This window comes from Cydia pomonella, chromosome 21 (genome assembly GCF_033807575.1).
Source record: "Cydia pomonella isolate Wapato2018A chromosome 21, ilCydPomo1, whole genome shotgun sequence".
Lineage (NCBI taxonomy): Eukaryota > Metazoa > Arthropoda > Insecta > Lepidoptera > Tortricidae > Cydia > Cydia pomonella.
In genome coordinates, this window is record NC_084723.1 from 3,891,026 (window position 1) to 3,915,892 (window position 24,867).

Here is a 24,867-nt window from a genome sequence, read left to right on the forward strand (position 1 = left end):
GCACACGTATGTATGTCTTATGTTATGAATCAAATATGCATTTAATTGTACAATGAGAATAATAAAAAAAATCAATTTCATCATTTTATTAGAAAAATCAAACAATTTTCCACACAGCAGACGTCAATAAATAGTTTCTTAAAGCTAGCAATATTTTAATAAATTAAGATTAGAATTAATGAAAAAAATGAAGGTATAAAAAATATATACATAAAATAAATTTACTCTAAATACATCATTTCAATATATACAATTCAGGTAGATAAATAAAAATAAATAACAATTTTATATATGACACAAATTAAAAATAAATTATAAACTGAGTATTCCGGCTCAAAGCAGTCGAAACTTACATCTAAAATAAATAAGTACATTAAAAATACACCTTTAAATATAAAGTACTTCCAAATTGCCCTTTACAAAGGACAATTCCAATTAGTACCTAAATTGTAAAATAAAAAAAAAACAATAAATACAACAAAACAAGTCACATGTTTCAAAAGGTGGGTATAAACAATAAAAAATAAATATCACGAACTTAAAGATGGTGAATCACATGACTTGAAAAATTAAAAAAAAAGTTTTACTTACGATTGTTTACAGATCTCCTTACCCACTTGAGCAAATTAAAACTATATAAAAATAAGGTGACATTAGAAATTGGACTTAGATGTTATAGTGATAAGATTTAGTCTTTATTGTAGGCTGAATAGGCGAGTTCTGAAACGTCGTATGTATTCATTCGAAATTAAAATTAAAACTAATCAAAATTGAGGTGGCATTTGAAATTAGACTTAGATGTTATAGTGATAAGGTTTAGCCTTTCTTGTAGGCTGAATAGACGAGTTCTGAGACGTCTTACGTATTCACTCGAAAAAAAAAATTAAAACTTAACAAAAATGATGTGACATTAGAAAGAAGACTTAGATGTAATAGTAATAAGATTTAGTTTTTCACTCGAATAAAAAAAAATAAAACTTAACAAAAATGAGGTGGCATTAGAAATTAGACTTGGACGTTACAGTGATAAGGTTTGGTCTTTCTTGTAGACCGAATAGGCGAGTTCTGAGACGTATTACGTACTCACTCGAAATTAAAAATTAAAACTAAACGAAAATGAGGTGACATTAGAAATAAGACTTAGATGTAATAGTAATAAGATTTAGTTTTTCTTGTAGACCAAATAAGCGAGTTTTGAGACGTCTTACGTATTGACTCGAAATTAAAAAAAAAACTAAGATAAATGAGGTGACATTAGAAATTAGACTTAGATGTAATAGTAATAAGATTTAGTCTTTCTTGTAAGCCGAATAGGCGAGTTCGGAAACGTCGTTGTACGAGCGACGATCCCAGCCGCCACTGCTGCCGCCCGAAGACCAGCCACTGTCATGGCCGCCGCCGCCGCTGTTCTTCTGTGCTATGATCTTCTTTAGAGCTATGATGCCTGAGAGGAGAAGGGCAATCTGAAAAGAAAAAGACAGTGGTCAGATATTTGTTATCTTAGTTTAATTGAGAGTATTGAGACGGGGGGACGAAAAACTAAGGGGCATGGCTAACTGCGTCCGATTCGCACGTCGAAGCGACGTCGTCGACGTCAATCGGACGCAGTGTGCCAAGGGTATCAGAGAGCCTAACTAAGGTGATAATCGTTGATAGAAAACGCCAATCGAACCTTTCACAATGTATGAAAATAGTCACGTGATTTTTAGTGACATCTGCCTCCGCGATACCTATAATTATGTCGGCACACGGCGTGTAGTAGTAACTCGAGATATAAATTTGAAGAAATTTGAACTTAAAATTACATTAAGTAGGTTCAAATTTCTTCAACTTTATATCTCGAAATTATCAACTTATGCCCGCCCTGTACGGATATGTCGGCACACGGGGAAAAGAAGTCGATAACCCGAGATATAAAATTGAAGAAATTTCAACTTCAAATAGAATTACATAAGGTTCAAATTACCTCAATATTATAGTTATTTATTTAAACTTGATTAACAAAATATGTCGGACTTAATGCCAAATGGCGAATCGAAATCGAATGAATCGGATCGAATGGTATATCACGAGTTATCAACTTCTCCCAGCCATGTTAGCCTGTCCGGTTGATCTTAGAAAAGCGGACTGGCTATACGAATATTTTGTTTTCATTTGGCTTCTCATCTTGGCCCTCTGGCCATTTAAGAACATAAATAAAAATAAAAAACTTCTACACACACATATCGCACCACACAAACTTCATTTACCAAAACTATGTTGATATTTTTATAATCTATATAAGTAAATCTCTTAAGGCTTTGATGAAAAGAAATGCCGCACGAGATTTACTTGAATAGACAATAAAACTGATTCTATTACACTTCATCTCCTCCTTCTATTTAAACTGAACTATAAACACATATTGCAACACTAAAATTTCACATAAAACTATGGCTTAATATTTATTTACTGATAAGTTAAGTCTAAAGACTAGATAGTATTTAAAGAGACTGAGATGTGTTACAACACACAAAAGACTGTGCCTCGAATTTCAATGCGGTGTTGCCAACGATGTGACGACAATACCCTTGCTTTATTTTTTGGAACTATTTTAATGAAATATTGACTTGAGTTTGCCAAAAAAGAGTAGGGAGTTCTATGCCTTGTGTAATGAGATTTATTTGTTTCTTAAAGTTATGAATACTAGAAAAAAAATTCTTTAATCGTTATGGTTGAGGAATATCCTAAATTGTCGCGATCGAATCAGAAATGAGGAGATCCGTAGACGAACTAAAGTCACCGACATAGCCCACCGGATTAGCAAGCTGAGGTGGCAATGGGCAGGCCACATTGCACGCAGAGAAGATGGCCGATGGGGTCGAAAAGTGCTAGAGTCGAGACCGCGGACTAGCAAGCGCAGCGTAGGACGACCACCCACAAGATGGACAGACGACCTTATTAAGGTCGCCGGAAGACGCTGGATGTGGGTCCATGTTCAGCAGTGGACGTCTTGTGGCTGAGATGATGATGATGATGATGATGATCCTAAATTGTCATTGGTTTGTTTGGGACAAATCTTGTTGCTGTTTGCATTTGTAGCCACCTAGGGTATGCACGATGGATCTGAAATGTATGGGAAGATCCTTGGATCTGGATTTAGATTCGGACGGATTGCAAACGTGACGAAGCCTGCGTTGCGGAAGCATAGTATAAAGTGGTTTATTTTAAAGGTGTTGTTTCGGTAATTTAAAGTTCAATATGTATATTGAAGATTCTAGTATAATAAAGATTTGGTAGACTAAGTGACGTTTTACCTACTTCTTCAAATACGTGTATGTAGAGTAAATATATAAAGTAAGACAATATTTAACAGAACTTATTTTAAAATGATAACATCCATTTTTATTTTAAAATACCCTAAGTATATGTTTGACGACCAGTCTGGCCTAGTGGGTAGGGCCCTGGTTATGAAGCCGAAGGTCCTGAGTTCGAATCCCGGTAAGGGTATTTATTTGTGTGATGAGTACAAAAATTCGTTTCTGAGTCATGGGTGATTTCTATGTATTTAAGTATTTATATATTATATATATAGTTGTGTAAGTACCCACAACACAAGCCTTCTTGAGGTTACTGTGGGATTTAGTCAATCTGTGTAAGAAGGTCCTATAATATTTATTTATTTATTTATATATAGTCTAACAAGGTTATTTTAAGTTTGTTCTAAGTTTTTTGCTATTTTTAGTCCGAAAATATCTCAAAATAAGAAATTTTCCTACAATAGCAACACATTTTGTTATTAGAACGTAAGCGAAACCAATTGAGCAAAAATCGACCATCGAAGGTCAAAAGATAAACATTAGAATACCAGTATAATGATCGATTTTAAACCTTAAGTCTTAGTTATAAGGATTACCGTAACGCATTGTTTGATGCCTTGGATTTCGTGATTTTACCCATGGGAAGGGATTGTTTGCGACACGAATAATAAAGCTTATATTATTTATATAAAATAATACGCAATACGTTTATAATTGTAATGTGGCTTTCCAATCGAAAAGGTTCCTTCTCCCTCATGTGCATAAGAAACCTTTCCATCAGAGAAGAATTCCTATACTCCATGTTTTTTTTTTTATACTACGTCGGAGGAGTCCAGAGGAGTTACATGCGCGTTGCCGACCCTAACCCCCCCCCCCCCCCCTCCCCTCTTGTCGTTGAGCTCTCCATGTGCATATGGTTGGAACGTTCCAAAAAAATACCAATCACGTGCCACCGCGCTACCATAGAAAGGAGTAAACGGGCGTGGGGCGAGACTAAATAGTCACGCGTTTATGTTTTTCGCACTACATTCTTGTCTACTGAGATACTTACTCGTACCAATTTTTATTTAGGTTTTATAGTAAAAAGTAAAGTAAAACAAGTGTTATTATAATATATGACTCGTACAAAAAGTAGTGTATATAATAGTAATATAATCAAGCTTTTTAATCTCGTACCTTCCTTAGGCAACTCAGCAGTCTATATCGCAATTGTATTAAATATCAAATCAGTAAAGTTAAAAATATGAACAATGACTACCTGAATAATTTATACTAAATCATTTGTTGTAGATAATCAATTAATCAGTAATTAAATCATGTGTGTTTTAAAATTTCTAAACGTGACTTCATTAAACTGTGTAAATAAAAACTGAAAAATAATTTAATGTGTAGATACATGGACTTTTATTTTGCAAATTAAGAGTTTTAAATATTAATTTAATAGCAAAACATCAGAGCAAGATCTTCAAGGTCACAATAATTTCTCCATAAAATCCACACGCAAATCTCGTAGGATGCGAGACCTCACGACCCCATACAAGGCTGAGTTCTAGAAAGCGCGCCTGGATCACGAAGCGCAGGTTGGGAGGTCACAGGGAAAGTGATATCGTAGGAGAATGTTAGGTGAATCTTGCAATTCTTGAATCATGGGGTATGTGTAGCACAGCGGATGTCATTCCAGATCTAGAGCAGAGCCCAACTGAGGAAGTACCTACCTTACAGAAAACCGCAGCCAAATAACACAAGACCCTAGCCTAGTGTGTGTGTTCCTGCCTGTAAGTAAGGTTGCCAGAACTCAACGGAAGTGCGGAGTGTTAGGGTCAGTAATGCGCATGTAACACCTCTGGACTTGCAGTCGTCCATGGGCTACGGAGACTACTTACCATCGGGCGGGCTATATGCTTGTTTGCCACGGACATGGTATAAAAAAGAAGTACGGTGTAACGATTATCGTAGTAGATAGAGCCATCATGTTTAATATGAATAATGGTCTGTTTATGGTACTTGTATTATGATATTGAAAATTCACACACACCTTCGAATTGCTTCGCAGATGTCTGCAGACTCTTCGCGATTTTCCCTTGTTATCGCTTAATCAACTGGCAACTATCATGTCATGAGAATGTTGTACATAAATCCTGAGAACGAACTTCGAGTTTCATTTCGCACATCTTGTCTCAGTTTTTGTTGAAGCAAAGAGGAAGAAGGGAAGACCAAGGAGAGCGTACATTAATCAAATAAAGGAAAAACTCAACCTCGTGTCGTATTAGGCTGTAAGAGTGAAGGCAGAGGACCGCCAAACATGGAAATTGGTCTACCGACAAGAGTCTTACTCTTAAATATATGATGATGATCTCAGCTTCTAATCTTATTCAAGAAACTGTTTGAATTCCCTGATCCGTATTGGGCGAGCTTGGCGGCTACAGCTCAAACTTTCTTTTGCAATGAAATGAGACCAGTGCCCAGCAGTGGGGTTGTAAATGCAGTTCATTGTAAGTTCCATTTCATCGCCACAAGAGTTTGCTCTGATGTTTCAGTAGGCGAATGAATAAAGCAAATATATTCAAGTTTAATCTTTAGTGATATTCAGAATTAAGAAGCGTAGAAGAATACAAGTATGACTTAAGCATAGGTACTCATGATAAATTGTAGTTCAAAAGGTATGGAGTCCCGTAAATAAAAGTAACTTTAAGTTATAATATGTTTTTGGCCAAATTCTTGCCCTCTTGCCAGGAGAGAGGAATGGAGCGGTGAGTCCCACACACCGTGCAATTCCCACAACGTCAAAAAAAAAAAACGAACGAATCTCCTATAACCACAACTTAACTAAGTATGATAAATCCCAAGTCGTTCAGTATATCTTAGAAACTCATTTAACTCTAAACACTTATGACTTAAGTATGCCTTTACTTAGTATAGTGAAAAGTTACATAGAAGCAAGAACTTAAAACCCCACTGTTATAAATGAAACCATTACATTATATCCTAAACCCTTAGTAGAAAGTTAAACAGCGCTATTACTTAGACAAGAACAGATAGTTAGATATAATGGCAACGACCCACTAAAGGACTGGGTCCACATTTCTGCCTCGGAATGATTGTGCTAGAGACTATGTTGTGATTATATCTATTTCTATTTCCGAGCTGTGAGGAGAAAATTAGACTGGTGTTTCTCCATTTCTATTGAAATGTTCGTTGTTTTTATAACCGGGTTAAACCTAAAAGTATTGTTAATTTTTAAACCATTTTGTAGATGTAAGAAGATAACATGACAAGCGATGGTGATCTATCCTACTTCATGTATTTCTTGATAAAAATGGAACATGTTATAATGTTGTTCTTCTTGAAGTACATCAATGTAATTTTTGGTCGGTCGGTAGTTGAATATACTTTTCTAATTATTCGTGTTTCTGATAATAGAAAGTAAAATTTGTTCCAAATAATATAAATTCAAATAGGTTTTGACGACCAGTCTAGCCTGGTGACCTTGCCTATGAAGCCGATTCCTGGGTTCGAATCCCGGAAAGGGCATGTATTTGTGTGATCAACACAGACATTTGCCATAGTGTGTGTTTTAGTTTTAAAAATGTATTTTATAAAATGAATGCTAGTTTTAAGATATTTATCCATGGGCCTATAGTTGCATGAAAAAAAAAAAAAAACATTCGTTCCTTAGTCATGGATGTTTTCTATGTATTTGTATATTATGTCGTTGTCTGAGTGCCCACAACCCAAGCCTTCTAGAGCTTAACGTGGGATTAAGTCAATTTATATGTAAGAATGAAAAATAAAAAGGCAATGAATGCGTCACGTCAAAACATAGACTTTTATAATACGTTCAAAGAGAATCTTCTTACACAAATTCTATACCAAAATATTTTCTAAACTCCACGTCAAAATATGCTCAATAATCGCATTACGGCGAAAGTAAAGGTCATCACCCTGATGACAGCTCTCGACCAGACATTGATAGATGCCTAAAATATAAGAATAACAATAATTCACGTCAATCAACCTAAGTATATGATTAAAATGAACTTTCACTTGAATCTTAATTGAATACAAGTGTCTACGTCGTAGGTGTTAAGGGCCAAACAATACAGTTAAGTGATCATTATGTGGACTGTCAATGCAAAAAAAATGAATAGGTAGTTAGATAAGTATGTTGCTCTTAGTGTTTTCACCGAATTAAGGTGGCATTCGGTTGGTGACTGCAGAAAGATAAGATAAGATAAAAGCCACACAGACTGCAGATAAAGATAAGCATAATATAAAGGACTTGTGACCATCACAAAACGTGAACGGACATGTGGACAAGAGTGCACAACGAAACAGCATTACTGTGGCCTTGGCGTGGTCGCTGTATTTATCTGTCAGTTTCCTTGATAAAATGAAATTGACAGATACCATGTCCGCGTCAAATCCAGTATTGTTGCAACAGTAATGAAGCTGCAGTTACTAACAGAATATCACCTTTACGAGTAAGTGTTATGATTTTAAAACTAAATAGTGTACTTAAATTTTGTGTTGTGCTAACGTAAAAAAATGTGACCGTTTATGCCGCAAAAAAAGTATATTTCGACACTCTCAGGGGAATCAAAATTTATAGGGTACTTCTAGTTACCCTAGAACTATGAAATTTGGGTAGTAATATCGTCTTACACTACAAGTACGGGAAGAATCTCAAAATTATAAATATGTTAAACATTTAAAAAAAAGTTAAAGTTGTACGGAACCCTCGGTGGGCTAGTCCGACTCACACTTGTCCGGTTTTTAATTGAACATTTATATGAGATTGCACAGCCATTTCGCTTTAATTAACTATACTTTCAACTTGACCTTTGGCAGGCTCACGATCATTATTATATCCGTCTTCATCATGTTTTTACTCGTATTCGGAGTCGCTATGATTGCTTTGATCTTTGATTTATTTGAAGATGCTACATGCTTTGACTTTCGTTCACAATAATTTTGCCGTCTGGCCGCGTGGTCCGACAGCCTTCCGACGTGTCGGACGACAAGGAATTTTAAACCTTACTGTACGACCACTTAGACTGTAAGGATTTTTATATTAAAATTACGGCCCGATTCGAACTTTAAGATACGTCATATATTAGGCCTAGAAACGATATGGATCGGATATGTCAGTGTCAAAAGTGACATTCCTTCAAACAAAAACGTGACTTTTGACATTGACATAGTTCGAATCGGGCCGTCGTATCAAAAATATACGCTATATACTTAGTATATATATCACTTCACATAATTAAAAGAAAAAAAAGCACATATTTATGCAAGCTTCGTTAAAATACCAAGATCGTGGATTTAAGAGGGCGTATATTCTCTGTATAGTCTATTTAATTCAGCAATTACAGTAAAATATATGTTTCACTTGGTTTCTCTAGTTATCACAATTTACTACTATCCAGCACGTTTTAATGTAGACCAGACAATAAATCTCACCTTACCGCTATGCTCAAGAATATCTTGCCTTACTTCTATTTATTTATGCCTACACAATAGATATACATAGTCTTTTTCAAACGCGAATTTCCGTACCAATGACGTTTCATGCTAATCATTTTTTAATAAAAATAAATTGAATCCCAATACGATAAAAAATACACATCTTCGTAGCTTAGAATATCTTATTATAATAGACACAAATCGCTAATATATATATGATTGTGGTATAAAAGTAAAAAGATAAATTTTAATATCGTTAGTTTCAATATTTTTTTAAACCACGCCGGTGGCAAACAAGTATATACTCGTAAAACGGAACTCAATTGCAATAGAGTTTGACTGTACTTATGTATCAACCGAATAATCGATTCCGCTCATGTCATATTGTGAAGGTATATGTTGACCTAAAAATATAAATCATCACCAATAGACTCGATTATATGCTCTTTTCAGATTTAATCGAAAATCGTAAAAAATCGTTTCTAATTTGCATTGTCACAACCATAACCCTATACTTGCTTTTTAGATATGTGTCAGCCTACCCTTCGAGTTTGAAACATGCTAGTTGGAGCGATTAATATTTTTTGGCAAATTTTTATTTCAGACTTCGATAAAATATGAGGGATGGTTAAGAGTTCCCTATTATAGAAGCGCAATATCACCGTCTGTTCTTTTTCATAATTATTCCGCCCAGATTGAGAAGTTCTTCAATCTAGCTAAATCCTATCTGATTCAAAAATAAATAAAACATGTACTGAATTGAGAGTACTTTACAATTGTTGATTATTGTTTTTAATCATTCTTTAATCGTTAAGATGTTGATTCTTAAAGAAAATTGTGATAATTGTGCTAAATTGAATACTGATTACTTCATATGCTATGCATGTGCAGCATACACATGCATTGTTCTGTAAAATGTTGCGTTTTAGTCATATTATTTTACAAAACTCAATGAATTTGCACGTTTGTGCATTTCCAGATAGTTCCTGAACGTCACTTTCGTGCACGCGATTTTTTTTTATGATAAAGGACACTAGGATTTTTTTTAACATTTTATACGCGTATTTTATAACAATTAAAAACGGTTCACATGCATTTTTTATGAATTTTTGCAAAATATTTTTCCCGGCCGTAAAGGGATAAACAAAGTAAAACATCCGTCCAGTTAACATATAAATAAAGACATGGCGCTGGTCGCCGCCGAGAAGGCGGCGGCGTTCAGCTTATATGAGGGCCGTTTCGTACGGTTGCGATCGGGGCCGACCAAAGTGACGTTTTAATTTGTAGAAACGTGGATCGGATTGGGCAAAGGCCTCCCTCTTATTCTTTCACATATCCCTATCCTCGGAAGTCTCCCACCAGTCTATGACGCTTTAAGAATTTGTGGGACCCAACGGGTGGCTGTTTTGGCGCACAGGTCATCCGTAAATATTTGACATAATTATTTTAAAGTATATGTTTCCAGACAGTGTATTTTTACTAACTATATCCACACCACTAGCTAGCCTACACACCTCTTCTCTTACTATAATGATGACCTCATTATATAATATATTTATATCGCACTATTAACCATATTTTATGAAGATAGCAGATGTCCGTTTCTCCATATACACGTAGTCCTCAGCTTCCTCTCTAGATATTAATTTCATGGAAAATATTTTTACAAAATAAAGCAATAGTTTGGCAAACTAATTTGACAGTACAAAAAGGCGCGTGAGTTTTTCAAATTCACCGCCTTTTCCAACTGACAAAACTAGTTTGCCATACTAAAGTGTTTCCATTTTTTTACTTTTGTCGCAAAAAGTTTCGGAATGAAAACAAGTTTATTGGTAATTAGTAACAAATCGGGTTAATTTGACCTGCTTGCAGCCAGTAACGTGGTTTTATGATTGGTAAATGGTTTGTTAGAATTACTTTAAAATAGCTACGACGGCAGATAAGTTTCAGGTTACCCGCCAAATTAGCTTCAGTGAAGCTTAGACTCCATCTTGATTTAAAAAAAAAGCTCATCTGTTGTTTATGGCTCATACAATTTACCGACACTTAAATGAAAAACCGGGAAATAAAAAATTACACATTGACAAATTAGTTTGCCTCTTGTCGATATTTTTATTATTATAAGTATTAGAAGCGACAGTCAAATTTCATTACGAAAAAAAATGAAAGCTACTGACTAATAATTAAGAATCAATAACAATCGCACGAAAGGTCATAAGTGTGGTTAATGTACATCAAATTGCGTAAAACTATTTTCTGTAATGTTCAAATGAGTACTAGGTATGAAGAAGCCGTCACGTGACGTCGTCCCCTTTCCTCTTAATTATCCACTGACAATCTATAAACAACTTCATTCAATTCTTCATTTCCTTAAACGCTTTCCCACAATCCGGCATAAATCTAAACCAGACTTATGGCACACTGATGACAATGACCTTGACTCAATGGCGAGTAAAAACTCTTCTCACCGACGATTAGATTCTCATTATTGTTGACAGTTTTTGCATCGTGTAAACTGTTGCACTGAATCAGTGCCGAGATCATTGAGAACGCGTTTCTTATCTGTATAGTTAACACATTTTGTGTTTGCATACTTTTGCAGGATTGAGCCAAGGAAGTAGCAGAGCGGCCAAAGTAAACGGTGCAGTACAAACATCGCCCATAAACCAAAACTGGTCACGACCAACGCAATTTTAATGTATTAAAATAAAGATTAAAAATACAATGAAATGAGAGATCTATAAAAAGGTCTCTGGGCGGCTAGAGATTATAATAATGAAGTAATAATAATAATTATTTGGTGATAAACATAATGAAGACGTAGAAAAGAAATTATGTATAAAATGGTAAAATAGCTCAGAGTTTTAAGTGTTTCGCTAGCTCTGTGTATTCGTAAAAGAAATGAATGTGCGTTAAAAGCGCAAGGTGAATATTTTACAAAAAAAAAGTATGCAAATTGAGAATTTTCTAATCTCTGAAAATGTTCTTTCAAATATTTTTGTCATAAACGTTAAAGTCGATATTATGTCGGAGTAAAGGCTTGTCTCTATCATTAGGGCAGACGATTGTATACACAATTATCCGATATATCATATGCTGCGTTTTGGTTGAATGTCTAAAACATTTTCGTACTTTAAAAGTATTTTGAAGCGGTGGCAGCCGAGTGGATATGACGTCTGACTTTCAATCCGGAGGTCGCGGGTTCAAATCCTGGCTCGTACCAATGAGTTTTTCGGAACTTTTGTACGAAATGTCATTTGATATTTACCACTAGCTTTTCGGTGAAGGAAAACATCGTGAGGAAACCTGCACATATGCGAAGAAATTCAAAGGTGTATGTGAAGTCCCCAATCCGCATTGGGCTAGCGTGGGGACTATAGCCCGAGCCCTCTCGCGCATGAAAGGAGGCCTGTGCCCAGCAGTGGGATGTATATAGGCTGAATTATTATTATAAAAGAACATAAATTCTGTTTATCGCTAACTATATTTACGCTACCCGCTACGCTCGTGCTCGAATGCACCATAATTTAATACTATCAATGCATCAAAATGCACTCCGGATCTAGGTTATCCAGATAAACTCAAATGAAAATGGTAGCAAAAGCAGTATTTAGTCGGCTTGAAAATGTGTGCCAGAAAACGGTTGATTTTGATATCAAAGCTAATTGGTTCGCTTCAGAATAAGTTTTTGTGATTTCCATACTGATTGGTGAGGTGTTATATATTCTGCTTCGGTGGTTGTAATATACGTTATATTATGTACATTCTAAAGTAAATTTAAGGTTAATTCGATGTACTGTTTTGTTGGGCTGCAAAAATGATTTTTAGTTTTTATGATTATCACTTTTATCTTTATTAGTCTGTAAAGTATGAATAGATACAGGGCCCAATTGCTTGGTAAAAAACGATATTTGATTAGACAAATATTTTATTTTTATAACATGCATTAGATAAGTTTAGTTAGATATGTGTAATTAATAATTTTTATAATTCTTATAATTTTCATATTTTTAATTTTTGTAAGAAATATAAGGCTTTTTTATCATTATTTATTTATTATGCAATATTTTAATAGGATTTTACTTTCTCCCTAATTTAATTCAGTTTCCTAGAACATTTCCAAATGGGCTGAGCCGTGTCGTGACTTAAGCGTTCCAGAAATAAACCAGAAAGCCGGCTGTACCTGTAATGAGATATTTCTAACAATCGTACAGTCAGAATAACAGATTTATCGAATCCTTTATAAAGGACAATTCATATTTTTAAACTTTCACTACCAACAATGTATATAAACGTTAAAACAACATTTAAAAAGATTTCAGATGAATTAAGTTTAAAGAGATTTTTTCTTAGTTTTCTTTAGTGAGTATATTTTAATTAAATTAAGAAAAAAAGTTTTTTTGCCAATTTTTTTTTTCATTTTTTTTACTAGCTGTACTGATCGTTGTCTAAAACCGCAGTTTATGAGGTATAATACAAAACTCGCTGCAACGGCACCGTCATTGTCATCTGTGTCAAGTGCATTTAAACTTGTACTTACCTGGCAAGTACTGGCTACATTGTTGAGAAGCGAAGTATGTCGAACACTTTATTTATAAGAATTATAAATGTCAATACTAAACAACAAATATGAGCATTAGATCTTATTTAAGCTCCTGAAGATCGGGTATCAGAATTTCAGTCAGGTAAACTCTTACAAATTGACAATTAAGTAGAAAAAAATTAATGGACCCCACATCTTATCTTATGATTTTCGGGCGCCCTTGCACTCACATTTCGACCCCTAGAGTTATTTTTTTTGTGTTCTAACTGTCCCTTAGGAATGCACCGTCAACTACTCAAGAGCTTTTTTGACCATCTCCTTATACCGGATGATGGAGCTTAGCATTTTGTTTTCCTTTGGTTCCAGATAGCCTGCTCCAAAGTCCTTCATTCTATATATGGAGCCCACGTACTATATGCAGGACGTTTGGTCGTCACGAGGTTAATGTACTGTAATCTTATGTAAGTAGATAACAGTAACATGCCGAAAATAAAGAGTTTGTTTGCAATATGTTAAAATTTATTTCGCCCCATATCTCATTAGTTACTCGTATATATGTATTTAATACAAAATCAAAATCTCGTCGCGGCTGTCATCTGAATGTCTACGCATCTTGAATACTTCAGGCATATTGCAAGAAAAGACGATGAAACCTCGAAAACCTCATTGCAACCGTCATCTGTATGCTATAGTTTTGTGATCTACCTACAAGACGAGTAATAAAACAGACGTTAAAGCAAACGGTCGTTTTACTTGATATCCCATCCTCGTCGCCAGATGATATATATGGAACCGGGAGCGATAAGTTCCATATATATCAGACCGGCAAAGTAGATGGGAAAAGGACTTGACTTTGGTCTGACCAGATTTGCACCGCTCTTAACTCCATAGTTCACATGGCTCTCCACACCGCCAGAGACAGAAACAGATGGAGAAATATCATAAGAGAGAAAGTGATACAGAAGGTCACGACCCTCAATATTGAGGAATACGAGGCAAGGAGGAGGATTTGGTACAAATATTTATTTCATTAATTTGTCAAAAAAATTCCAAATAGAATACTATAATGAAAACTTGAATTTCATTAAGGAAACTGTAAGTCTAGTTTTAAGAAAATCTCCAGTGTTATATATAACTATGAAAGACTGTTTGTTTCCTAAATAAAAAAAAATATGTTTCTTTAAATTGAAGTAAAACAAAGGATTCTTGGATATGAATTCATCATCTTTCAATTAAACAATCTAAGTTTCTAAAACATATTAAAAGTAACGAATGAAAATGATGTCAAATATAATAAAACCAAGAGTAATCATAAAATAATGACAGCTAATTATAAAAATAAAAGGAAAAGTTTCTATGGTTGAGATGGAAAATGCAACGATAACGTGGAACCCCAATTATCTCATTTGAACATACATAAACGACCATTATGATACGCTGTTATTCGTTGTAAAAGTTTAAATGAGACCTTTCATTAAGATCGTGCATTACTGTTACTTGTGTAGGCAGTTATAGAAAGTTATAATAACATTTAGAGTTTATGGAACTCAAAAGCTATTGAATTTTTTTGGATATTTGGCAAGTGTCAGTCATATTTGAATACTTTAACAGTTGTTTTTAAGCTTGATAAATATGTGAAAGGTAAATATAATAAATGTGTGATACTTTTTAGGTTTCCATACCCCAAGGGTAAAGTTCCTAAGACTCCGCTGTCTGTCCGTCTATCATCAGGCCGTATTCATAAACCGTGATAGTTAGACAGTTGAAATTTTCACAGATAATGTTCTGTTCTGTTGCCGCTATAACAACAAATAATAAAAAAGTACAAACCCTCGGTCAGCGAGTCCGACTCGGAGTTGTCCGGTTTTTAATTAATAATATTTAAGTCCTTTTGTTAACCACATTTTATACTTTACAAGTTTCAGTTAAATTCCGTATTACGTATTTGTCACTCGATCACTCAGTAGGGCTAAGATGGTCGGTTTTTTTATCATCTGTCATCATGCCTGTCACGTTCTAACAAGTATGTAAGTGCGAAAGTGACGCATGACATGACAAGTGATAAAAATGCTACAATGATACCGCCGCTGGGCGCGTAATAAACAAATTAAAAACGCGTAACACGTGAATTTCAAATTAACAATTCCAATTCAACACTTGAAAGTCACAAAGATCCTTGGTTTTTAAAAATGTATAGTCGGATTATCTTTTGTTTTTCGTCGGTTAAAAGGTCCGATTTCACTCGTACACTGGTTACTATCGTGACATTGATCAAGAGATCTCATAGCAGACCTAATGATATGATTCCCACGCCAACTTTGTGAAACATACAACACAATAGGTGAAGGCTAGGAAAATGTATTAACAATGAAATTAGAGACCAATTATGTTTTTTCTAATAGTCTCGTTTTCTCCGCGATGAATATGTTATTATCAAGATAATATTGAAATGTTAGTTAAGGTTAGTGTACTACGTTTTTGAGAAAAAAAAATATAGCTAACTGATCTAATGTAATATCATAACCATTTCCTAATCAGTTTTATCAATAAAAAAAACACTTAATAGTATTTTATACAATCGTGATATAATAGAGAGCTTTTCAGTCGAGTTCCATGTTTAGGCAACGAGGCTTGCTGAGTTGCCTAAGTAAGGTACGAGCTTGAAAAGCTTGATTATATCACTATTGTATACAAGACTTTTTCTACGAGTCATCTAAAATAATACTTATTTTACTATAAAGCCTAAATAATTAATTAAAATAGGTAATTATCTCAGTAGAAAAAATATTAAACTCCGCGACTCTGCGCCACCCTACACCCATTTAGCCTTTTGCGGCGGCAAGTGATTGGTCAATTTTTTTTTATAGTTGATTACAGCGTATCGAAAAGCATCTTATAGTTGAGTTGGGAGCCGATACATGAAAAGTACAAAATTATAGTTTGCTATACGAAATCTTAATTCAAGCATTTACATTAATTACAGTCGACGAGTAGAATACTTATTTACGATACAAGTGCAAAAAATTCGCAACGAGTGGTGATTAACTAAAACACGACAAAAGGGAGTGTTTTAAAACGACACGAGTTGCCAATTACCTATTCGCACGTGTATCGTACAACGTTTTACAGTACATAATGACTCTTTAAAGTTTCGACAAATGCCTTTTTGGCATAAATATATTACTTACCTAAAGCAATAGATGACTCTGGATATCCCTATATCCGTGACATTATGTCCACTAAAATTACAGGGTAAATTGCGATGTTCACAAAGTGGAAAGTCAAAATCTAGCGCCCGCGTCAGTGTCATCTTTGACCATGGGAACTCATGCATTGTCAATTTTGTGAAAGCCAGTAATAGGAGGGTTATGGAACCATTGTCATTAGCAATTGCTTAAATTACTCTAAAACGCTGACGATTGCGTCTTAATTGCTATATACCGGTCAATTTGCAAGTTACTTTCAATTTAAGTCATGTTTTATATGTTGATTTGAGTAGTGGTTTTTTAAGCGTTGTTATCTTTGTATAAACTGCTTAGTAATAGCTTAGAAGTGGCGTTTATCCAAATATTACTATCATTAATTGCGATATTTGCATGTACAATTATTCTGTAGATTCAATCATTATAACTGTGTAAGAATATTTAGCAAATATAATAGTGTTTTTTTCTACTTTTCTTCTCTCTCCAAGGTCAAGGTAATCTACTGGCCTGTCTATCAACTAAATTTCAAATGTAATAAATAAAAATTCGTTTTCAATGCCTTAAACAGTTCCATATGAGCCTATAGAACAAAACAATACATTTAATCGTTCCGAAAAGACAGTAGATTATACTGTTTTGTTCGTTTATGTTTATCGTTTTTTTTTTTCAATACTTAGAATTGTTTAAACATTAAACGTTACGGTTTTATATTTTACTGTTTTTCAAGCATTTGTTGATATTTTAAATCTTATGTTAAGCAGTTAATCTTAATGAAAATCACTTTAATGTGTGTTCGTTAGATCATATTTTTTTCAGTGTGAAGATGCTCCAATAATCGATTATAAATTTGCTTAATTGTCAGAAGATTGGGAAATTCCGTTAAGTAAGAGATGGATATTTAAAATTTTGCTAAAACTCGTACCTTTGAGACTATGAGGGCCTTGCCAGCCAAGATGAAGAGTCCAGCAATAGCCAGCGGGACCATGGCGGCCATTTTCATAGCGAAACCCATCGCCATCATCCCCATCATTTTCTTCATCTTGCCTCGTCCTGGAAAATATATGATATCATGTTAGACAACGAATTGTCGTAGTTGATTATGATAAGACAGAGTTTGTCTCTTTCCATCGCGCAGTGTTAAAAAGTTACTGTTATTTTATCACGTGGAAAACGCGACATCCATCATACGCCTGCTGGTCTAGATAGGATGGAACCTATGGTTGAGGGCAGCTTATAACGTCTGAAGATCCCTATACCCCTAGAGGAGGCTTTGTACTATAAAACGACTGAGTCACTGTGCGGTTCCTCCATATTTATCATATCATGCAAGTTAAGCAATATTAGCTACGGTCAAACAATGGATGGGTGACCGCGAGAGACATTATCTGAGTGATTTTCTAGACTAGTGGACTTCTAACTTTTAAGTTTTCCTAAAGGCAAAAAATAGACTTATTCCATAGACATATATTCCCTTGGTCATAAGATCAGATGACGGTAAGTATATTTCGTCCATTGGCAGCCTATTTGGATTTAGTTGAACTAAGTTAATAGGTAGCCAAAAGGTCAACAGGTTTCATTCTTCATTTCTATGATGATGAGTAGTATCTTAGAAACGCAAAGTACTTCCTTAAGTATACGTACATTTCGATTTCTGTGGGATATTCATTACATCGTAATGACATGATATGATTAAATTAAAATACAAATTAACTAAACGACCCCGTCTAGTACCCCCGACACAAGAACCCCTGGTTACTCGGTCGGTCTACCGGATGTTTTTGACTAAGTCAATTAAATTCAAACCTTAATTAATTGACTAAAATTTATATCTAATTTGATCAACTCAGAAAAAAATATGCTTCAAGGGAAATTAACATTTATTATACAGGAGGTAAGAAGTCTTGAGTTCTTATTTTGTCAAAAAAATGTCATAATGTCAAAACTCTCCCGATTCAATACCAAATGGGAATGTTTGATACCACGCTAAACGAAACGTACTCGTACATAAGTGTTAGAATAAATATTTCATTCGTTAATTGTCTTTTGTATTGTAATAATATTGCAAATTACAAATGCCAAACACTGCCAGACAAACAAATTATACATGTGTAGTATGTTGTTAAACAAATGAATAGTTTTCATGACAATTACTAGCACTTATAATTATAGGTAAATTATCGTTTGCTATCACACTAGGAAAACCCCAAATGGCTCTATATCGTCGGTATTAGAAATTGAAAAGTCTTCCTTCCTTATTATACAATAATTAAAAGCCGGATATATTGAAAATGATGATAAATATACTTAATTATAGTCAAGTGTTACTTATGTGTTGTTTTTTAGGCTTAAAAATACGGACGATGTTACTAATTAGACGCATTCTAATTTCCTTACTTTGCTATACGTCGTTGATGGCAAATAAGTAATCAGTCCGCTTGGTGGTAAATGACATTGGTTGGCAACTTGCAACTGTATTGGTATCACATATACGTTCCCAATCTTTTATTTAATAGAAATATGAAGATTCATTATAATAACAGCCGCATACAATTTTAATAACAAAGACAAAACACATAAAGACATGATGCATTAAGTCCGTCATTGTACCTTTTATGTTCGATAAAGTAAAAAAAAAATTGGGTGGACAACATTGCGGGTCACTTCTGGATGAGATTGGCTCAGGACCGGGGTAAGTGGCGTACTGGAAGAGAGTCCTATGCTCAGCAATAAATATACTTCATTAGATACCACGATACTCGTACTAGTCAGTATTTTAAAGAGGTGAAAAGTGAATTTGGAATATGAAGATATGATAAAACGATCAGAAAAGCACGAAAGGTGAAGATATTTGTATTCATGAATGAAAGAAAGTAATCAAAGAAATTTGACTATGCACTGCAAATAATACTCACGATTTCGTGATTTTCACTGTAAGTGCTTTATGTGAATATTACGAACTTTCCCTCAGTTTCGGATGATTGATAATCTTTAATAGACTTTGTCTTGAAATTATTGCATGAATTGCATGATTCGGAATTGAATTTTATGTAACATCTTCACGGTATGTAATAAAATAAACATTTCGCGTGGGAAAAGATATGATGCAGATCGTTTTTAGCGTTGATGGTTTATCCACCGGTTCGGTTCTTTATGTGATTTGTTTGGATTGATCAGTTTAATATTTTTAAATAATTTCAAAGTGTTTTGTGCATGGTCTGAAGTAATTTCATTTTTTTCCGAGTAATTTTTCCTTACTACTAAAGTTTCCCGCTGTCAAGCGTCATTGATGTCTTTTATGACTGTCATTAGACACGTAAGGCGACATAAAGCCCCAAATGGGCGTACTGACCACGCCACTTTTCTATCGTGTCATTTGAGGTTTCCATTTGACATTTATTTAAATAGGCCTATTATTTAGATGGCAGTGCGTTGGAAAAGTGATTTTCTTTTGAATTTAAATAATAGTGTGATGCTTGGCTATATGTAGATATTATTAACATTATACCTATATATTATGATTATGACATTAAAGTTTAGGATCTTGTCAAGGTTACTACAGTTAATACTATGAAATCTAAGATCAATAAATAAATAAATAAATATTATAGGACATTATTACACAAATTGACTAAGTCCCACAGTAAGCTCAATAAGCTTAATAAGGCTTTTTTTAGGCTTTTTTTATGTCATCAATAAAAAAAAAAATGATATAATATGTAGATAGTTTTCCGTATATTTATGCTTCATTGTGTAAACAAACAATTTCATGATTAATGTTATGTATTTAAAAAAAGTTGTTTTTGAGGCTTGCGGAAACTTTTAAGAATTAAAGAAGCTGTCCTTTATTTAAATATAAGTTAAGGTCATTGAAATATTAATCTATGTAATATTTAATATGATTATTACTAGTGAATGATTATGTTAGATCTGATTATTACCTGTCCATTGATGAGGTTGCAAAACATAGGTTATCATTAATACGTTAAGTATTCGCTACATGTCAATGTAACATGATAATTGAGGTTTTATCACTTATTGATCGGTTGGATGCGTTTGATTATCTCATGGTTAATTGATGATGATGATTACACACTTTTTTATTTGAAATAATTATGTCTATTGCTTATGCTGCTCACATAATAGGAACGATGATTCAAATTAAGTTGCTTATTGTTCTGATTTGTAATGTTTTGGTGTGTAATGCGGACATGTGTGCGCATATAAAAGTTAAAATACATAGGTATCTAAATAGAAAAAGTATAAAGCAGGTTTTTTAAATGCAAAAGCGATATATATACAACACAAAAATAACAAGAATATATTTCACCTGTTCACGAAAGTTAAGGATCATGAATCATAATGTCTGGATGTGAAATGCATTGTTGTTCGATAGTTGTTAATTTTTTAAAGTAGAATATAAGATTATACTAAGATTAATTAAGGATATTAAAAATACCCGGGTCCTTGGTTATTGGGAATGGCAGACATATTAATCGAGACGACTCATTTAAAATTCAAAATAAATGAAATATCTACCTTCTTCGACGCCCCTATTCAACTCCTGTCCTGTCATTTTGGGAAGAGACAGCTGAATGGTCCTTGAATTGGCGAAGGACGCAATCCTGTCCCACAGCATCTCTGAAAGAGTCTCATCCTTATCCTGAAGATTCCTTGGCAGTGTTGCTTCAATATCCTTTTCACTTATAGGTGCTACTTCAGGCTCCGAAGATTTAATAACCTCAATCCCATCGATAACTGGAATAGCTTCCATCCTCGCCACTCGATCGAAGAACAATATAGCCTTCTTTTTCAAGCAAGGAACAATCCCGTCAGCCCGTTGACATTCTTCATATATCCTCAGCATACTCTTCAATCCCATGTCTTCTCTGGGTGCTGATCGCGCTACCGCGAGGACCACTGCAACAACAACCACTTTTGCAAACATTGTGTTAGATCCACGCGGTACGGTTGGTAAAAAAAGACTGTTTATGTTCATAAAGCGCCTCGCGTATTTATAGGCTGTATGGCAAAAAGAACTGTGCCTCTAAGATCGAGGGCTAGGGTGAGTGCACAACGGTTAGACTACGAATGGGACGCTCGGAGTTTGTATGCCGCTTTAGAGCAATGCCGCCGCTCACCGTCGGTGTGTTCCCACCGTTAGTCTTTACCGATGTGCGAGTGTGTAGCGAAATGGAAAATTGTTTGTAAGTGTTAGTCTGTAGAAGGGAGTACTTAGGGATGGAGGTGGCAAGTTTGATAATGACCCTTTATACAAATTGAAAGCTTCACATATGACAGTTGACACGGATATTAAGAGGCATTCAAAAGCTTCTTTAAGTTTTGTATTAAGTATCTGTTCACACGCTTGCATAAGCCCGTAGGTATATAAGTATTTATTTTATAGTAAACAGCATATTGTTTCGAATAAATTTTTCACAATCAGTATTTTGTGATATATAAACGAATGAATAAAAAACTTTATTTTGGGGCACATAGTGACCCATAGATAAATACCTTAAAACTAACATATAACAATATATTTTTTTAAATATATAAAAGGTAGCTTTCTTGATTTTAAAAATTGAGAAATTTTAAATTTTTATTCAATTAGTATTTTGTTATATCCGAATACCTTCTGTTAATGATTGACAAATTTCAAATAAAAAAATATATAATTAGTGTTTTTAGAAAAAATATTTTTTTTTACAGTTTTTATTTTACCGTTCTATCGCAATGCATGATTTATGTATCCATGCCAAATTGCAGCTTTCTAGCACTGAGCAAAGCCTCAGACGGACAGACGGACATGGCGAAACTATAAGGGTTTCTAGGTGAATACGAAACCCTCACAAGTTCATGACATTCACTGATACTTAATTAATTTTTTACACCCTTCATCAACTATAAAATTATCGTTCAGGTAAGTGTAAGTGAGAGTTAATACATTAACCTTTCAAAATGTGACCTTTGGTTTTTGGACAATAGTGAGTGATAGTTTTGCCTCTAGCTACGATGAAGCTGAGCACATACATAAAAGTGTAGACAACTGTATACGCCTTTTACCTGCGGCTCTGATTTAACTTTGATTGAAGAGTACTGTAGTAAAAAAGTACTTACTTACTTACTTATTCCGTTGGCTCAGCGACCCAAAATGAGACCTGGCCTCCGACACAAGACAGCGCCACTCTTCTCGGTCCTGTGCGACCTCTCGCCAATTGTCGACTCGAAGCTCGCGCAGATCCGCCTCCACCATGTCGCTCCAGCGATACCTAGGGCGTCCGACAGGACGTCCTCCTGCTAGGCGACCCAGGTACGCTCTTTTTACGTACCGAAAAAAACGTTACGTTACGTAGTAAAAAAGTAAGCTAATGAAATTAATTTAAAAACATTAAGGCCCCGTAGGTTTGGATTCCTTTCTCGCTTTCACTGAGCGTAAGTGTGAGCGAGACGCACGTGTGACAGAAGGTGTAAGGTAATTTATATGATTTAGGTATACAGGTTGTACATTTAGTCACCTGCAATAATTTACGGGGTGAATATATAGGTCATACTGAGCAACTTTTACTATGGGACCAACCCTGAAAGCGCGAAAAAAAATTTGGCTCATTCATACATTTTGGCTGTCTGACCTTGACATTTTCTATGGGAAAGCAATTTTTTTTTTCACGACTTCGGGGTTGGTACCATAGTAAAAGTTGCTTAGTATGACCAATATTTTCACCCCGTAAATTATTGCAGGTAATTAAATAAACACCTGTTTATTTTTAAGTATATAATATGTATAGTTTTATATTAGTACATTAAATTTCTTTGAACGTTTTTATAAATTGTTCATCAACATTTTCAGCTACTTACAGTAATCGTGCTTCAGGTGTGAGCATCGAGCGTAAAATTCAGTTGGATTATTTCAGTGATTCGGATATTACACCAGAGTTCATTTTATAGGATAAGATCTAACTACAATTTTCTGTACATATTTTGAAGAGGAAGAATTTTTTTATCAATTCATGACATTTCCTGCTTTGCACAGATACTGTGTAAAGAACAGGTGCCCGCGTTTTTTCCGGACCTCATACCTGACCTGACCTGACCCTGACCTGTGGACCTTCAAACTTTCAAGATACCCTAAACTTCAAGCGTACCCGGCAACACACTTGCATACATCCGGTATCGCAGGTGTCCATGGGCGATGGTAATTGCTTCCCATCAGAAGATTTGTCTGCTCGTTTGCCGATATCATAAAAAATGCTTACTCAAAATGTTTGGCCTAAACCAATTTTATTTTTTTATTAACTAAAAGCGCCTACTACCCACTAGGCTAGACAGGTCGACAAAATACACAGTCTATTACAAAAAAAAACTAACATATGGATCATCAATTTTTTGCGTTGAAATCATTATTAACATTAGTATATACGTAAATGGATGATAAGAAATGGAGGTCAATTCTTACTTATATTTTGATGTGAATTTTTTATGGTTCCGTACCCAAAGGGTCAAACGGGACCCTATTACTGAGACTCCGCTGTCCGTCCGTCTGTTCGTCTGTCACCAGGCTGTATCTCATGAACCGTGATAGTTAGCCAGTTGAAATTCCTACAGATTATATATTTCTGTTGCTGCTATAACAACAAAAAATAGTAAAAGCAGAATAAAATAAATATTTATTTCCAATTTCGAGGTTCTCATCCAATCACCGAAGTTAAGCAACGTCGGGCGGGGCCAGTACCTACTTGGATGGGTGATCCAAATGTTCGCGCGAATGATAACCAAATGACATTATTTCGATATCATTTTGACATCAAAATGTAATTTTGAATCGGCCTCATCCTTAAATAAATTGTACTAAGTAGCATGTGCAAAATATTTATAAAAATGTTGCAATTTTAATAAATAAATCATCTACATGTCGGCGGCCGATCGTATATTCAGGCCGATCGTAAATTTCCTGTGTAATGTTTTGACGTTAGTCACATTAAATCAAAAGACAGGTAGGGTAGGTTTGTTAGGTTGCTTCAGACCTCCGAAGGGCAAATTGTCCACAAATATGAGCCCCGCGTTCAGTCACGAGACAACGATATACCTAGGAATTTCATCATCTGCCTGATTTTACATTCGGCCGCCGACATATAGAAGACATGTAGAAAAATATGTAATCGTACCTCATACTATACCCATTACGTAGATATTATTATAATCGCATCAAGTGGTTTGGATCACGGAAACGTCAAACTTCATTTGTTACGTTATATTTCGCCTGTTATTCTTACGGAAACATATATTACTGATTGAAGAATAGGTACCATCACCCACAGTTAACTGTCCATCAGTGGACTTTATTACAAAAGGCATAAGG

General features: G+C 34.7%; 1 protein-coding gene across 1 annotated transcript; it reads right to left on the reverse strand.

The window, feature by feature from the left end:
• Positions 1-150: 150 nt before the first annotated feature.
• On the reverse strand, positions 151-22,013 carry LOC133529777 (uncharacterized). The gene is made up of 3 exons (XM_061867586.1): positions 21,048-22,013; positions 17,434-17,561; positions 151-1,463 (listed from the first exon to the last, which is right to left on the reverse strand). The coding sequence occupies exons 1-3, from the start codon at positions 21,505-21,507 to the stop codon at positions 1,290-1,292; spliced, it is 762 nt and encodes a 253-aa protein (XP_061723570.1). The 5' UTR covers positions 21,508-22,013; the 3' UTR covers positions 151-1,289.
• Between the last annotated feature and the right edge of the window lie 2,854 nt (positions 22,014-24,867).

Excerpts from the sequence above, each read along its gene's own strand:
- LOC133529777 (XM_061867586.1), bottom strand. The coding sequence starts at position 21,507 with ATGAACATAAACAGTCTTTTTTTACCAACCGTACCGCGTGGATCTAAC. Across the intron at positions 17,562-21,047 it reads GAATAGGGGCGTCGAAGAAG|GACGAGGCAAGATGAAGAAA; the intron begins GTAGATATTTCA and ends TATATTTTCCAG. Across the intron at positions 1,464-17,433 it reads AGGCCCTCATAGTCTCAAAG|ATTGCCCTTCTCCTCTCAGG; the intron begins GTACGAGTTTTA and ends TTTTCTTTTCAG.